The following is a 17,011-nucleotide window of genomic DNA, read 5'->3' on the forward strand; positions in this document are numbered from 1 at the left end:
TCTACGAAGAGAGGAATAAGTTTGTCGTAATCTCCGAGGAGTTCCATGTAAAAATAATCTCCTGCAGAAACATCGTACGTAATGTTAGAAAGCATCTTGTCGTGCTTGATTCGAAAAATATTCTTGCCGGTAGAAATTTTGATTTCGCCTGCGTTTTCCGGATTCACGGTGATTTGAAGTTTCCCGTCGATCGGAATTTCGTAGAAATGTAAATTGTTATTAAAAACATAAAACATCTTGCCCACATCGTCATTCAGTTTCGTCCAAATGCTGTTGAGATGAACAATCAGTAAACCATTGAGTTTAGATAACACGGAAGGTAAGAGGTTATTGAAATTTGGCGGTGCAGTCTCCATGTTGATCTGTTTGCGGAAGCCAAAAAGATTCATTGTCCTTGTTAGTTATTTAAGAATACAGCGCGCGCGCGCGCGCGTGTGTGTGTGTGTGTGTGTGTGTGTGGCACATCGTTCCCCCGAGAGAGGTTTACAAAAGTCACGATATACAAACATTGCCGGAGTTGGAAAATTACGATATGGCGCATTTGCTTATTACTGTTGTTAGCCGTAGGTCTCTCTCTCTCTCTAGCCCCTTGCCAAGTAAAAAAAAAAATGTGTAGGTAGGAGTTGGCAACACTGCGAGAAAATAAAGCTCATGCCTTACAAAAAAAACCATTAAGGCAATCTTCACTTGATAACGTTGAACCCGTGCAGTGTTGCCATCCACCCATCTCTCTCTTTTACGGCAGTGCGTGTTTGTTGCCGGCTCTCCTTGCCCAGTGTGTGTAGGTTGGCAAAAATTGCTTTATGCACTGTAAGGCAAGCCTCAAGCAAAGTTGCCAGCTCCTTGCTTTAGGTTAGGTTAGACCAAGAAAAAAAAAAGCTGTAGGTAGGCTGTCGGTTGTTTAACTCTTCCCTCTCTCTCTCTCCTCTCTCTTTTTTTTGTAAAAAGCTATGGCAAAAGCACCAGTAGGTTGGCAACCTTGCCTGTAAGACAAGCCTCAAGCAAAGTTGCCAGCTTCTTGTTTTAGGTTAGGTTAGACCAAGAAAAAAAAACCTTGGTAATTTTTTTCGAGTAAGGTGTTGGCAACACTGCGAGAAAATGAGGCTTATGCCTTACAAGAGCAAACCATTAAGAAGCCTCAAGCAAGGTTGCCAGCTCCTTGCTTTAGGTTAGGTTAGACCAAATAAAACCTTGGTGATTTTTTTTCGAGTGAGGAGTTGGCAATACTGCGAGAAAATGGGGCTCATGCCTTACAAGAGAAATCCATTAAGGCGAGCCCCATTTTCGGGCGTTGAACCCGTGCACTTCACCTACTCGCCTCAAATATGCACTATAAAACTTTGCCATATTGTTCCCAATCAAGCAGAATGAATAAATCCGGTGGAAGGATATGAATTTTCCCCAAGAAAAATGCAAAAATCTGCCCCTAGTCATAACAGAAGGCACACTAGCAAGGTCATTACAACTTTCCTACAGAAACATTGCCATTGATATAATGATATATGAATAAGTTGACAACATATGGTAACAATGTTCCCGTCACTTTGTGAAGGTTAGGTGCAGTTTTTTGATCACATGTGCAATATCTTTACAGGCTTCAAGTACTTCATCTCAGAAAATGAAGGCAAGGACGAAGCAGAAGCTAGAATTTGGTGAATCCTATTCCTTCCCAACTCATGAGCCAGCCCCCGAGTTTGTAAACTGCTCGATCAAGATTGAGCCTGAAGATACTCCTTATGAAGAGACAGTGGTTGTTAAATCAGAACCAATGGAGGAAGAAATGAATGTGAATGTGTTGGACACTGTTGGTGCCAGCATCTTGCGGCAGTACCTACAGACTGACACTGAGAGGAACAAGTTTGAACAGGAGGAAAATGCACTTATGCTTGCAAGTGATGAAAGTGCAGAGTTTGGTGCCATTGCATTCAAAGAAAGTAAAGAAGTTCTTGAAATATTACCTGAAGAAGTGAAGAAAAGTAAAGTAAAGTTTGAAAAGGAGGGCCCTGCTCTTGAAGGAGAGAGGTAAGTGAATCAGCTTTCATTTTGACATTAAAAAATTTCTTACATCACGCGCAGGCAACATTTTTGTTAAAAAGAACACTTTAAAATTTTGTCCAAGCTTTCGACTCCATCTCAGAGTCATCATTGGGGCTGGTCGAGAAATGGCGAAGAAGACATGGTCAAAGCTCCAGTGTTGCTACTCCAGTACTTGCAAATAAAGTCATCAGAACCTCGACTATGTCTTCTTCACCATCCCTCGAACTTTAAGGTGTTTTGTATCATGCTGTTTGTGTTTTTTGTATGGTTTTTGACATGACTCAATTTTGCTTTCACAAGATTGAAACTGAACATGGCAATAGTTCATTCATATTCATAAACATTCCATGCCCTAGAATCATGGGCATCGCCAGAAATTTTCCAAGGAGGAGTCGAATAGAAGATGTCGAGGATACCCCCTCCCCTAAAAAATATTGTGATACAGACCAGTGGCATATGCAAAAGTTTGTCATAGAGGGGTTCATTTTTAAAATTATTACATTTTCGGTATTTGAAATTATGTTATTATATTATTATTACTATAGTAGTAGTAGTAGTAGCAGTAACAGTTTTAGTTTAGTTTATTTTAGCATCCAATAAGTTTATTATATGAATAATATTGTACTTGTTACAACCAAGATTACATAATAGTTACTTCTAACATTTGTAGCAGTAGCAGCAGCAAACGCAGTAGTATAAGCAGTGGTCAGAAGTACCGAGCTACTTGTAGCGTCACTACTGTAGCTAGCTACAAAATTTGTAGCTGTAGCTGTAGCGACGCTACATTTTGAAAATTGTAGTTGTAGCGGTAGCGAAGCTACAAAATTCCTGTAGTTGTAGCGAATTTCGCTACAGCTACATTTTTTCTCGGCTTTTTGAGGTGAATTTTTGAATGTGGCAACAGCGTCAGAAAAAATCGACAATAACCCTTAATTTTGCAGGAGGTTCATAAAGACAGTCTATTACATGGAGATACAGATTATCTAGATTGTAGATTATAGATATCTGCGTAATTTAATTAATATCTGAAGAATTCAGATATCCAGATAACTAACTGACATATATGAATATATTCCTGCTAAGAGCTACGTTTTTTTAGCTGCATCGCTATTTTGCCTCGTTTGCTGCACCACTGGAAAAAAGTGCCTCGTTTGCGTCACCCCACGAACAAATCCTGTGGATATTCATGGTGTAAGAGACACCAAACTGTCATTAATTGCTGTGTAAGACACAACTTACAGTGCAAAAACAAGCAATGGAATATCCACTGCACTGACAAGGGAATAGTGCCAGCAATAAATGGTTCAGTACGTTAACAGCATTGATCATCGTCAGTATATAGGATCTCACCAGCAAGAAATTATTGTTACAAGAATGATAGAGTTTCTGTAATTACAATTATTTTCGCGATAGTATTTGTTCACAAATTTTTAAATTACAATATGTTTAGAACAGTCAGGTTTATACGACAGTTTCCTCAATAATTTTATCATATTGCAAAAAGTATGTGCGAGTTATTGACTTTCCTGCAGAAACGACAATTTTCTTTAGTTAATATACATAGTTTTCAAATTTATGTATTTCTCCTACTTTTGCGTCACTTTTCTGTAACTTTTGCTAATCATGACATCATCATCCTTCGCCGTTTCCTTCCTCTGGCTGGGTCGGCATAGAAGTCAAGCCTCTCCATTTTTTCTTGGTCTTTCACAACTCCTCTCTTTCCAAGGTGTTCCAATTTTGTCTCCTAACACTCTCTAGTATCCCCCTTGGCCTTATTCCCACTCCTTGTGCATTGTAAACTCTTACTGGTAGTCTTTCTGCATCCATCCTCATGTGTCCGAACCATCTCACCTGTGCCTGATCTATTCTGTCCTGAAGCTTCACTACACCCACTGTCTGTCGGATCTCCTCATTTCTTATTCTATCCCTTCTAGTCTTCCTCAAAAGACTCCTTAGAAATTTAATCTCCACTGCCTGCATCTTTTCTTTGTCTCTCTATGTCATTGTCCAAGTCTCTGCTCCATACGTAATTATTGGCACATAGTATGTTACATATTACATTCTTGCATTTCATAGGTACATCCCTATTCCATATTAATCTTCTAACGCTTTGATATAGTCCACCACCATTCATTTTTCCTCTTCTGTTTACCTCCTCATCTATTCTTCCACTTCTCTCAATCATGACAATGAGGATGAATATTTTATTTAATTATTCTCTTATCTATAGTTCCTTTCTGCCACTTTCGGATAATTGTGAGAACGAGGAAGAATGATGAATGATGAGCAGTGTGGGGAATGGAGGAGCAGGTGGATCTCATCCTCCCAACTTGGCATCTTTCCTAGTTTTTGTTGTGAGTCCATTTTAAGCATAGATAATCTGATCGAGACTGGATCCTAACCACTATGTGCCTCTGCTGGGTATCGAACCTGGGGCCCTTTTGTAGTCAAAGCGCTCCAGGTTCTTTTCATTCAAAAGGCTGACTTCATATCAGTCCATAAAAACTGAAATATTTATTCTCAAGAAAAATATGTTGATGTGAACCTAAATACGTACTCCTACCAAATTTTATTTGTGTATAGTTGTAATAATTAATTTGGGCAACACCCTAATTGCAATATTCATATATCAAATTTGAATTGGTATGCCACTTGCGTAGGTATGGTATTCTCAAAAACTATTGTAAAAATAAGTAACTGAAGTAACATTGCTATCAAAATTATTGAATGACTGGAATCATGATAAAAAATAACAATCTATTTACCAGTAGTAGGGGATTTTTTTAATACCCATATCATTGTTTTCATTTTTTTTATGAGAAGTAGAGCAAAAAGTAGCAAAGTAGTGAGTAGGGAACAGGAGTAGCGTAGCGAGCTACTTTTTGGTAAATACAGCTGTAGCTGTAGCGAAGCTACTTTTAAAATGTAGCGTTCCGATCACTGAGTATAAGAAGCTTCAAAACATGTCAAAGTTACAAATTAACAGAGTTTCAGTGTTGCAAATTATGAACGTTTTGTACCAAATTCGATATCTCAAGACCATTTTTAAACAATGATGCAAAATGAGGTGAAATAAAGTGCTTCGTTTATAAATTGCCACAAATTGAAAAAAAAAGTTGATGGAAATTTCCTGGGTGGGGGGGGGGGTCGACCAACCAGTTCAACCCTCCCCCCCCTTGCCGACACCCATGCCTAGAATCTATAACCTTTAGTGGACGAGAGCTCCTGTATGTGTAAGTTCTCGAGATCGGAACTTAGGAAATGTGTGTGCTTTTCAAACTTGTCGTGATGTACAAATAAAAAGTCATAGAGAGATAAAGTCCTTTTTTTTTTTCAGAGTTCAGAGTTAGTCCAGGTGAAATTTATACTTTGTTCCTCACAATAATGAAAGTTAAAGGAAGAATTAGAAGAATTTAAAAATTAACAAACAAAATTGATATGTGGCATGCCCCTGTGGCACCACACATTCATCTATGCCCACAGTGAAACCTACCCCTCCCCTCAATGCATGAATACAGTGCACATGACATGTGGTTCTATGTAGGGATGGACAATATCGGAAATTTGATATTGTGATATATCATCAAGGAAATATCATCACAGACGATATAATACAATATATTTTCAATATCGTGATATCAGTGATATATTGTCTCCACAATATATATATTGTAGAGATATGGATATATTGCCAAAATTTCATGATATATTGCCAACAGAATATATATTGCTAAATATCATGACACTATACAGTAAAACCTCATTAATCTGGACCCCAATAAGCCAGGCTTCGCTTAATCCAGACAGGGAAAAGGTCAAAAAAAGAAGGAAAAATAAAACAGAATGCACCACAAATTATTAGTGAAGGAAATACATTTCAAACTGCCACAACAGAATATAGACATGCACTTCAGACCAACTTCCACAGCAAGAGTTTCAAGTGATGCCTAACCATCATAATATGGGTATCGCATATGCATTGTATATACAGTATTGCTATACATTTTACTGTACTGTATAGTGTATTTAGGCCTATGCCCTTTAAATACACCATAGTAAACGTGTTTTGTTACTATAAATGGAGTTTTAATGCACTTTCTAGTTTCTACTGTTCTTTTAGGTTATTTCAGTTAATCCGGACTTTCGTTAAACCGGTCAACTTAGTCTGGATTAACGAGGTTTTACTGTATTGCAAAAATATCGTGACAATATATTGCCAACAATATATATCGCCCAAATATTGGGATGATATGTCGTCTAGTTTATATTGAGTGGATAATATTTTTTTCAATATCGCGATATATCATCTGGACGATATATCACCCAGCACTATACCGCGTTTGTTAGAACCTGTTCCGTTTCCCACGCTAGCGATCGCTCTACAGTTTCGGTGCCAATGAGAAACGAGGAAAAAATCGTCTGCTGGGCAGCGAGGAGCGAATGGAAGCCAGAAGAGAGGCGCTTACGTAGACGCTGTTGCGACGTTGCGTATGTTAATTGGCTGCACGGAGAAATGCCAGCGATCAGCTAGCGCGGGAACCGGGACAGGTTGTAACAAACGCGGTATAATTCAATGCAGGCTCTTTTGCTTGTGTACCACTATAGGAGTGTCATTCCAGTACATCATACTTTTATATGAACAAAAAAGAAGTGAATTATCATACATAATTGTCAATTCATGATGTCTTAATTGGTGCCATGTGGATGTGGTTTTGATCAAAACCAGAAATCTGAAACACCATAATTTGGGTGATTTTAATTGTAACCGGCCATCCACTAAAGATTTAATTTAATCTATTTTATTATGAATGGACAGTTCTAAATTTTTAGCATTTAGCAATAAAATTGACAATGTCACATATGCTGGTTTGTAGTAAAACATTAAAATACTAACCAAACCTCCACTCAATGCATTGAGAAAAGTTTCAAGAGTACAGAATGAAGGTAATTCTGTTGGAAAACATGAAGTTATTATTTTTTCTGGAAAATTATACTCTATCCAACAAAAGGATGATTTTGTGATTTTGTAATACCATCATGAAATTAGTAATCATGTTTTCCTCTTTCAGCCAAGAGTTAAAAATTAATTTTAGCAATAGCATAAAATACTATGGATAAGTGATACAATAATGCACTTGCTTAACTTTGAATTGACAGGAGTGTGAAAAGCTATTAATAAATTGACAAAATACAAAAAATAAAACCGGGAAGGATTTAGAAATTATTATAAGTTATGAGAGAATGTAAATTCAGTAACAAATGCAAAATTTTCAAAGTTAACAAAGTTTTAAAAGAATCATCCTGCATTTTACACATTTTGTGTATTGTCATTGCATTGCACTGTTTAGTATGTACAGTATTTGAAATTTTATGTTCTTCAGAAATTGTCAACAGTTGTGAAAGAAACTGAGTTATTAGCTGATTGTAATCTGAAACTCACCATTGCTATGCCAATGCAATAAACATGCCATTTCTTCAAGGGCCTCCCCGATGGCGCAGTGGTAGCGTCGTCGCCTTGTAATCAAGGGGTCCCGGGTTCGATACCCGGTGGAGGCACAAGTGGTTCGGATCCCACTTTAAACTGTAGGTCCAGTCCCGATTAGCCTTACTGTGCATAAAGTGAACTTAAAACACTAAATCAATCAATCAAATCAATCAACCATTTCCTCAAAACTACAGATGATATTTCAGTTCTGTCTTTTTTTTTTTTTCACTTGTGTACGTGTAAGGGTATGATATACTCAAATAACAAAACATAAATTGCGGGTCCAGTGGGAAAAGCCCAGTTTAAAATTTTTTCCAGAAATTGCATTTTTTAAAGAAATTAGCTACATTTTCCACTTTTTTTCACACTGCGGAAATTACGGGTCCAGTGGAAAAAGCCCACTTTCAAAGATTTCCTGAAAAGGGTGATTTTTTAAAAAATTGACCAAATTTTTGGGCTTTTTTTTCCTTTTTTTCAAAATGGGTGAGACAGAAGTTCTATTGTATCGAAGAGTAGCCTTTCATCGTTTGTTTCTGCAAATTTCATGCATCCAGCTTGCACAGGGCTGATACTAGGATTGATTTCTAATCCATAAGACTGCTACACTGATTTCCTCACACACACGCAAATATTCTTCAGCAAGTTATTAATTTTCAGTCTATGAGTATTTATGACCATAAAGTATATTTGTGGTTTCGTTTAATTTGAGTTGTTCGTTCTGCAGTATTGTCAATTTTTTCCCCAGGATTTTGAAGGAAAATATGTAGTAGTTCACTAGCAACTCTGATCATCAGACCTCAACATATTAAAAAAATAACAGAGTCGTGAAGTTGTTTGTGGCGCCTGTTGACTTGTACAATACAGGCAACTCTGTTAATACATATTCTAAGTTCACTGATTAAGAAAAAAATGGATGGTTCTTTCTATTTAGTGCACACCTAAAAAAATTTGGAATTCGAATTGTGTCATTGTTGATCCACATCTGTTTCATAAACTAAATTTCTTTACAAGTGACATTATCTGAATTTCTGGAATTAAATTAAAATTTCAGGAGCACAGAGAGAGCATTGCAAAGCTCCTGCGACCCAGCCCCGTGGGGCTTACCACTTTGTATGAAACAAATATACGAGGGTCGTTCAAGGAAAAAGTTTCCTTATGTTGCCAAAAATTTATTTCTTAAGTTACAAACAAATTCAAGTTGCACCAAGTAGCATGGTCCTTTCTCACTTTTCAACATACTTTTGAAGGTGGCACAAGCATTTGTCCCATCGTTGCACAAGTTTTTGAAAGCCATCTGCAAAAAATTCGTGGTCCAGGGAACAAAGAACACTTTTCATGGCTGTCTGAACCTCCAAACCAGTGTGAAAACGTTGACCTGCTGCAGGAAACAAGTGACAGTCACTCGGGGCCAAGTCAGGGCTGTGTGGGGGGGTAACCTTTCCCATTTCATTTCTCGAAAGTTTATCCTGTGTTAGTGCTGCTGAATGGGACGAGCATTGTCATCCAAAAGAATGACACCAGCAGAAAGGAGTCCAGGACATTCGCGGCGAATTGCTTTTTTCACTTTCTCCAGTGTTTGGCAATAACGTCCAGCATTGACTGTTTCCCCTTTCTGCAAGAACTCTGTGAGCAATACTCCACACTGCCAAAACACGTTGTTCTGCCATGACTCGCTACTCCTTATGGCCATGGCTCATTTCTCACTACATGACTCATGCTAATCACGTGCCGCGCATGCGCGGTAGCCCGCACGAACATTGCATTGTGTGTAAATGTAGAGGAAAGACGAAATAACACATTGCTAGTTTCATTTCATTTATCGGGCTCGTACTTTCTAAAAAAAATAAAAGGAAACTTTTTTCCTTGAACGACCCTCGTATCTTGTATCTAAAATGCGATTAAGTATTAAAATATTGCAATTTTGCACCTGCATGGTTGTGTAAAATGAGAAAGATGCTTACTGCTTATTGAACACTTGTATATCATACCTCGTGATTGATAAGAAGCCATTCCTTTCAGGGAAATTTTAATCTGCCACTGTTTTACTTATGTGTGATGTCAGCAGAATAAAATACACTCTGAGGCAATTGTTGGAACAGTAGTCTCCCCAATGGTGTAGAGGATAACATCGTCAACTTGTAAATTAGGTGTTCCGGGTTTGATACCCGATGAAAACACATAGTAGTTTGACTCCTACTTTAAACTGTGCTTCCATTCCCAATTAGTCTGTCTGTGTACAAGTAAACTTGAAACAAGTTATTTTTCCAACACTAGTCAAGGGGTCCCTGTTAGATCAACATTGTACACTGGTTCTGATACAACTTTAAACTGTATTCCAGTGATGATTATCTCATTAGCACAATATATAATTGAATTTTGACAAACAATTTTTTGTCATATTTATGAAGACAAGAAATCTGTGAGATAAAATATTGGGGAAATTTGCAAAAGCTGCAATATTATTTGCATTGAAATTTTAAACATTTATCCTTGAATCAAGCTCTGATTTTGCATTTTTGTTTGTTCTCAAATGTTTTCCAACAGAATGAGTGTAATTATTGTGGTTCACAAACATCAATTTGTTTTCTCTTATCTGTTAGCCCAGAATACCAAAAATGAGTAATTAGTGGTTTTTGTGTATTTGTTTTGCCTCATCTAGAATAGTGCAGACTCACATGTTTATATGTGTGTGTGTATATATGTATTTTCATTATATCAAATTAGTAGAGTTGGAAGTGGTCGGGAAAAAAATGCTTTTTTGGAGGAAAGACCTGAGTTTTTTTCCGCTGCTTTTTTAGTTGGGCTTTTTTCTGCTTTTCTCACAAAAGTGTCTCAAATCAATGAAAATACAGGAGTTGGCAGTATTTTTACTGTGGTTTTCTTTTATCGTCCTACTGCAAAATAGACACTCATTTCAAAATGTAAGATACAATTTACAATACAAAATTCGTAGCTAGACATAAACAGTGTTTTCAGTGTTTTTTCTGAGTCGTATCGTCATATTTCGGTAGGCTTATTAAATATATCTATGTAGTATAAACATATTCACATAACTAGAGTAGTTTTGTGTGTGTTTTTAGTAGAACCGAATTGTATGAGTAGTTTGATACGATTTTCAATGTTTGAATTTGTTATACAAACACATACATGAGGCATGATTTTTTTGTTTTTTTTTACCTTCCATCAAAGAGGCTGCCTTTCTCCAACAACAGTACTTGCAATATGTTCTCTGTGATTTACAGGCTACATTAAATCTTAATATCTGATGAAGTAGCTAACAATCTTGTTAAGTGTAGAGAACATTCAGACCGAAGCAACAGATGACAGTGAGGGGAGTCACATTGAAGTGGCAAGTGACATGGGCCCCTTTAGTCTTAAGCAAGCATCCACCATGCAAGCACAAACAAGACCGAGGTGACATGATGTGTACCATTGAAGGAGCTTGTAGACTGAAGTCACAGATGACAAGCGACAGTCTCCTTCAGTATAAAGCAAAACATTCACCTTGCATGTGAGAACAACATGGCACAATGCTTGCCATTGAGAAAATAGTGTAGTCCGAGCAACATACAAGTGACATGTTTAGCTCGTTGTTTTTAATTGTTCCGAAACATCGAATATTTTGATATTAATATTTGTTTCATATTTTATGACATCAACATTTAAATTGAGACACAAACATGTAAAAGCTTGTTTTAAGTCCATTTCAAGGTCAGATGTGCTCATCAGGACTACATGTTTACTTTTAACCCTAGCTTACCTGTGCTGTACAAGAAACTTACATACCGGGGGGTGCGACTCACAGGAGCACACTTTTTTTAAACACTAGAATTCAAGATACCATTTTATTATTGAATCACTGCTTCTTTTGCTGGTTATATATGTGCAGTTATTTATCAATTATGATAATTACAAAAGTTACTATCTTTAATAAAAGATAATAACCAATTATTGCATGATTGTGTCACATATATTTTATCATTTGCTAATAATTTTTTATTAATGCTTTTTTGTCTGTAGAAGTGCAGTTGTTTATTAAATATAATTACCATCATAAGCAACTAATTGTACACTGTCACTGGCATGAGTGTCTCGAATGAGATGCATTCAAATATGGCACTTGATAAGCCCACCAAGTACATTTTGCCTCCTATGTACATTATATTTATGTTTTTATGAGCAAAAGTAATACAGAAATATTGGGAACATCCTAGAGAACAATGTAATTTATTTTCAAATAGTTGAAAAATCTAAAAAATAGAGGTGGTAGGCCTGCAAGTAAATCTAAAAAATAGAGGTGGTGGGCCTGCAAGCCCCCTCCCCGGTAAGCTAGGGTTGTTAAAACTGTATCTGAACCACTGTGCAATATGTGTCCACTGGGATTGGCCAATATCTGTCTCTTGGCTGCTACATCATGTAATTTTTTTAGCGGGTTGTAAAATATGTCAGTACAAACCTGTAAACTCATAACAGTAACTTCAAGTGAAATAGGTTAGCTGTAATTGGTAATAAGCCAAAATTTCTGTTTTTTTTTTTTTTTTTCTTAAAAAGGCTGGCTCTTTATTGGAAAAAAAATGTCATTCATAAAAGCCGGCTTTTTTGCAGCTCTACAAATTAGTACAGTTGAAACTCAATTTGAAACTTTATTTTATGTTACAAGCCACAACCACCAAACTTAAATAGATTGCAACACCATGAAGTAAAGTTTTGGATTGAGAGATGGTGAATTACTGAAAATATTAAGGAAAGAATGACAATGTAAGAACAAAGAAAAATAATGGTATACCTTAATTTCTCTTCCCACAAGAGAGTAATTTTTTTGAGAAAACCAAGACGAACTGCTACGGTCAGAAATACATAGTTTTCCTTCTATGAGTTTTGTATGTAGCACCACGGATTTAAATACTGTTAGCTTGAAAACCCACTCTCCAGATGTTCTTAGAGGTGGGATATGCTACATCTGATTAGGGATAATTAGTTACCTTCTTGCTTCCATTTTCATGCCAGAGTCTAATTATATGAGAGCAGAGAATGCAAAATCCCTTTATAGTCAGACACACTTACATCATTATTTTCAATGGTTTCTCTTTCCATGAAGTAAGAGTAATTTCCAGATCATATTAGAAAAACTGAAGCAGATATTCCTGAAATAATTGGCATCATTATTTGTATTTTAAAACATTTGGTATCGTAGGGGCTGTCTCTTTTAAAAAAAACAGCTGCTATTAAAACAAAAGACAATACTTTTAGATAAAGAAAAATTATTAGTATAGTTGATGACCATGACAGATTATTTCATGGGTTGTATCTCTGCATGTAGATGACACTTGCTGCATTGAAACACTTTGTCATTTAAACACCAGCAGTCTGCCAATGCTCTAAGTTATACAGGGTGTCCAAGAATTATCTTTACAACCTGAAGTTTTAATAACTCCAACTGTAGGTCACATATTTACATGCTGTTTGTTGTACATGATGCAGAAACTCACAGTTTTTACCCCTCAGGTGTGCACCTCAATGTGAGCATCATTGCTTGCACATAGAACATCCAGCGGAAATTCAATTTCCGCCCATGTACGCTGTAACAGGTCATCTGTGATGGTGTAGAGCACATCAATTATTTGTTGCTCGAGTTCAGCAGTGAGGTTCACAATGTTTGTACGATACACAGAATCCATCACATAACCCCACAGGAAGAAGTCCATACGTACATAGTCCAAAAGTTGTGCTGTATGTGCGTGTCTGATTTAATCTCTATGAACCAAACACACACATTGTGCTTTCTCTTATAGAGTCCAATTGGTGAATCACTAGTCGCCTTCAACAGAAAAGAAAAAACTTCATTAGTTTATGCATCATGTACAGTCATGTAATAATCCCATTGACCTTCAATGAATTTGTTACAACCCAGAAGTGTCCATGACTGTACACCAAACAGCATGTAAATAAGTGACTTAGAATTGGAGTGATTAAAACTTGAAGTTCTCGAATACCCTGTACTTTCACTCAACATTATATAACTCTTAATATTGTACATGAACTATGCGAAATTTGTTCTGCAGTACTTCGAAGATGTTACAGTATACAAACACCTTTGATGTGCTATATCATTATGTGTAGTTGTCTATTAAATCCATAGTAGTATTCCTCCAATATTTTATATTGATACTTTAAACATATCATAGCCCATCAATGTAAACCTTGAAGTATGTAATACATCAGTATGTATAAATATGTACCTTAAACTAGTTAAAGTCCTCCTCCGTGGCCGTGTGGTCTAAGGCACTTTGCTTTGGACGGGGGCTGCGGGACGGCATGGGTTCGATCCCAGGTTCAGTCTCTGGGAATTTTCAGGCTGTGTATAGGGCTGGTGGCAACCCACCATCGTGAGGAAATTGGGAAGCTACGAGTGAGTAGCGTTATCCAGTCTGGAACATCTCCTATAACAGCTGGAGGTTTGACGTGCTGACCCCATGTCACCCCATTACCGGTTGAAGAACTCCACACCTCTAGGAAAGATTGTGGAGGGAGACCGGCAGTCAGGGGATAGGCCAAGGCCCTTCCAGGGCTGTCGCGCCACGGATAATTATTATTATACATTAGTTAAATGAAGTAATAATGTTCAGAATTTGGAAGTTGATCATTTTATTATTAATAATATGTCACCTTTTTACAGGTTCTCTCTGGAAAACCAAGGAATTGAAAATGGCAAGAATCAAGGACATGGGGAATATTCATTTTTACCTGAAGCCCATTCTGTTTCAAATAAAAGGTTGAACGTGGTGAAATCTCCACAATCAAAACTCCCTTTGTTTAGCTCAACAGCACCAATTGTTTTTGATATTTACAGTGAAGTTAATTTACAATCTATATTGACAGTAGGAGATCCTACAGTGCCTTCAACCTCTGAAAGTGCTTTGTCTTTCAATGATAGGAGTGAAATGTTCAATTGCAAATCTAAACATGTTGCTCAGATAGAAAAATGTGTTGGCAAGAAACTTCATACATGTGAGACATGCAATAAGTCATTTAAGCATAAGAAAGATTTTAATAGACATTTAAGAGTTCATACTGGAGAAAAACCATTTGTGTGTTCGACATGTCACAAAGCTTTTAGATTGAGAGGAACTCTTAAAAGACATTCAAGAATTCATACTGGAGAGAAGCCATTTGTGTGTGTTACTTGCAACAAAGCATTCACATGGAAATTAACCCTTGATGAACATTTAATGATACATACAGGAGTAAAACCATATGTGTGTTCAATTTGTAGCAAAATATTCGCACAGAAAGGAACTCTTAATAGACATTCAAAGATTCATACTGTAGACCGACCATTTGTGTGTTTAACATGCAACAAAGGATTTACAAAAAAATCAATTCTCAAAATTCATACAAGAATTCATACGGGAGAAAAACCTTATGTTTGTACTACATGTAAAAAATCATTCAAACAGGTGGGAGATCTTAAAATACATTCAAGAAGTCATACTGGAGAAAGACCACATATATGCTTAACCTGCAACAGAGGATTTACAAGCAAGGGAGTGCTTGTAAGACATTCAAGAATTCATGATGGAAAAAATACCAATATGTGTGTGTGACATAATTACATCTTAGAAACAAATTGAGCAATTCATGCTGGAGATAAACCACTTACAACTGGTGATTAAATGAAGGAATTCCTGTGTTAATTTTTTTAAAGATTATGATTCAGTCAGGGAATGAAAATCCCTATCTTCTGAAAAGAAACACACTGTTTCTTAATACCACAGCAGATATTGAAAAAAAAAATTGAGCAATTCAATTTTTATTTGAATAAAACATGTGTAAATATTTTTCTTGATAAATTCGCTTTTGATAAATGAAATGAATTTTTACACTTTTTAGCACTTGATAAGGATAGTATGTCAAATGCAATTAAATGTGAAAAGGCAAAGTAATGCACAACATTTTTTTTTCTAAATTATTGTGTATTGAAAACCAAAGTCATCATCATCCTTTGCTGTTTCCTGCCTCTGGCATGGGTCAGCATAGAAGTCAAACCTCTCTATTTTTTCGTGGTCTTCCACCACTCTTCTCTTTCCATGGTGTTCCAATCCTGTCCTCTTCTCCTAACACTCTCTCCTATCTGCTCTTTCCACCGACATCTTAGTCTCCCCCTTGGCCTTATTCCCACTCCTTGTGCATTGTAAGCTCTTACTGGTAGTCTTTCTGCATCCATCTTCTTCATGTGCCCGAACCATCTCATCTGTACTTGATCTATCCTGTCCTCAAGCTTCACCAACCCACTGTCTGTCGGATTTCTTCATTCCTTATTCTATCCCTTCTAGTCTTTCCCAACATACTCCTTAAAAATTTCATTTCCACTGCCTGCATCCTTTTTTGTCTCTCTCTGTCATTGCCCAAGACTCTGCTCCATATGTAATTATTGGCACATACTATGTGTTATATATTACCTTGTTCCTCGACTCCTTTCTCTCTCTTAGAGCCTTTCAAGTCTTTGTTCTGTCCATGCTATCATATACCTTTTCTATATCTAGGAATGCCATAATCAAATTATTTCTCCACTCGTAGTGTCTTTCCTGTAATTCCCTGATGGTGAATATTACATCTACTGTAGATCTGCCTCTTCTAAATCCATACTGCTTTTCTCTCATATTCATATCTGTTACTTTTCTTATTATTTTCTCTAATATTTTCTCATACACCTTTGCTGAGTGACACATTAGTGTTATTCCTCTGTGGTTTTTACATTCCTTTCTGTCCCCCTTTTTGAATATGGGAACTATTAGTCCCTTTGTTCAATCTCTTGGCACTTCTCTCTCTTTGCACACTGTTTTCAACACACTGTACATCCACTGTGCACCAATCATTCCTTCTCCTAGTATCATTTCCACTGGCACTTCATCAACTCCAGGTGCTCTACCTCTCATCATTCTCTTCAGAGCTTCCTCCACTTTTTTGACATGTGAGATTCACTTTTTGCTTCCCGTTTTTTTTTTCCTTCACTTCTTCATGTTCATTCCTTTTTTCATGTTCAGCAATTTCTTGAAATGATTTCTCCACATTCTCCTTATTTCTTCATCCTCTTCTACAGCATTTCCCCTTTCATCCCTTAGCTTACAACTGTCTCCGCTTTCTCTTCACCTTTCTCTCACTAATCCATACAATACTTTCTTGTTCCCATCTACATCTTCTTCTAGCACTTTGGCCCATTCTTCCATCCACTTTCTTCTATCCTCCTTTATTACTATTCTTACCTCTTTCTTCTTTTCCACGTACTATTTTCTTTCATTTTGTGATTTAAATTTAAACCATTTTGTAAATGCTTTAATTTTGTTTTTCACTGCCTCTCTAGTTCTTTCATTCCAACATGGTGTTTCTTTCTTCTTTCTTTCTTTTCTTGATTGTCCTTCCACATACCTTTTCAGCTGCCCCTACTAATTCTGTTTTAAACCTTATCCATTCTGTTTCTACTTCTTTGGG

The 17,011-nt window shown here is 36.7% G+C and overlaps 1 protein-coding gene across 2 annotated transcripts in view; it reads left to right on the plus strand.

Annotated features, from left to right (window-relative positions):
* LOC145991994 (uncharacterized) overlaps positions 1–15,951 on the plus strand; it is a 92,780-nt gene extending 76,829 nt beyond the window's left edge. For both annotated transcript variants that reach the window (XM_083127989.1, XM_083127990.1), the window contains 2 exons: positions 1,595–2,022; positions 14,199–15,951. In XM_083127989.1, coding sequence (XP_082984115.1) covers positions 1,595–2,022; positions 14,199–15,126 — 1,356 coding nt within the window. In that variant the 3' untranslated portion in view covers positions 15,127–15,951. The remainder of the gene's footprint in view (positions 1–1,594; positions 2,023–14,198) is intronic.
* The last annotated feature ends 1,060 nt before the right edge of the window (positions 15,952–17,011 follow it).

This window comes from Lepisma saccharinum, chromosome 9, assembly GCF_977018435.1.
Source record: "Lepisma saccharinum chromosome 9, izLepSacc3.1, whole genome shotgun sequence".
Classification (NCBI taxonomy): Eukaryota; Metazoa; Arthropoda; class Insecta; order Zygentoma; family Lepismatidae; genus Lepisma; species Lepisma saccharinum.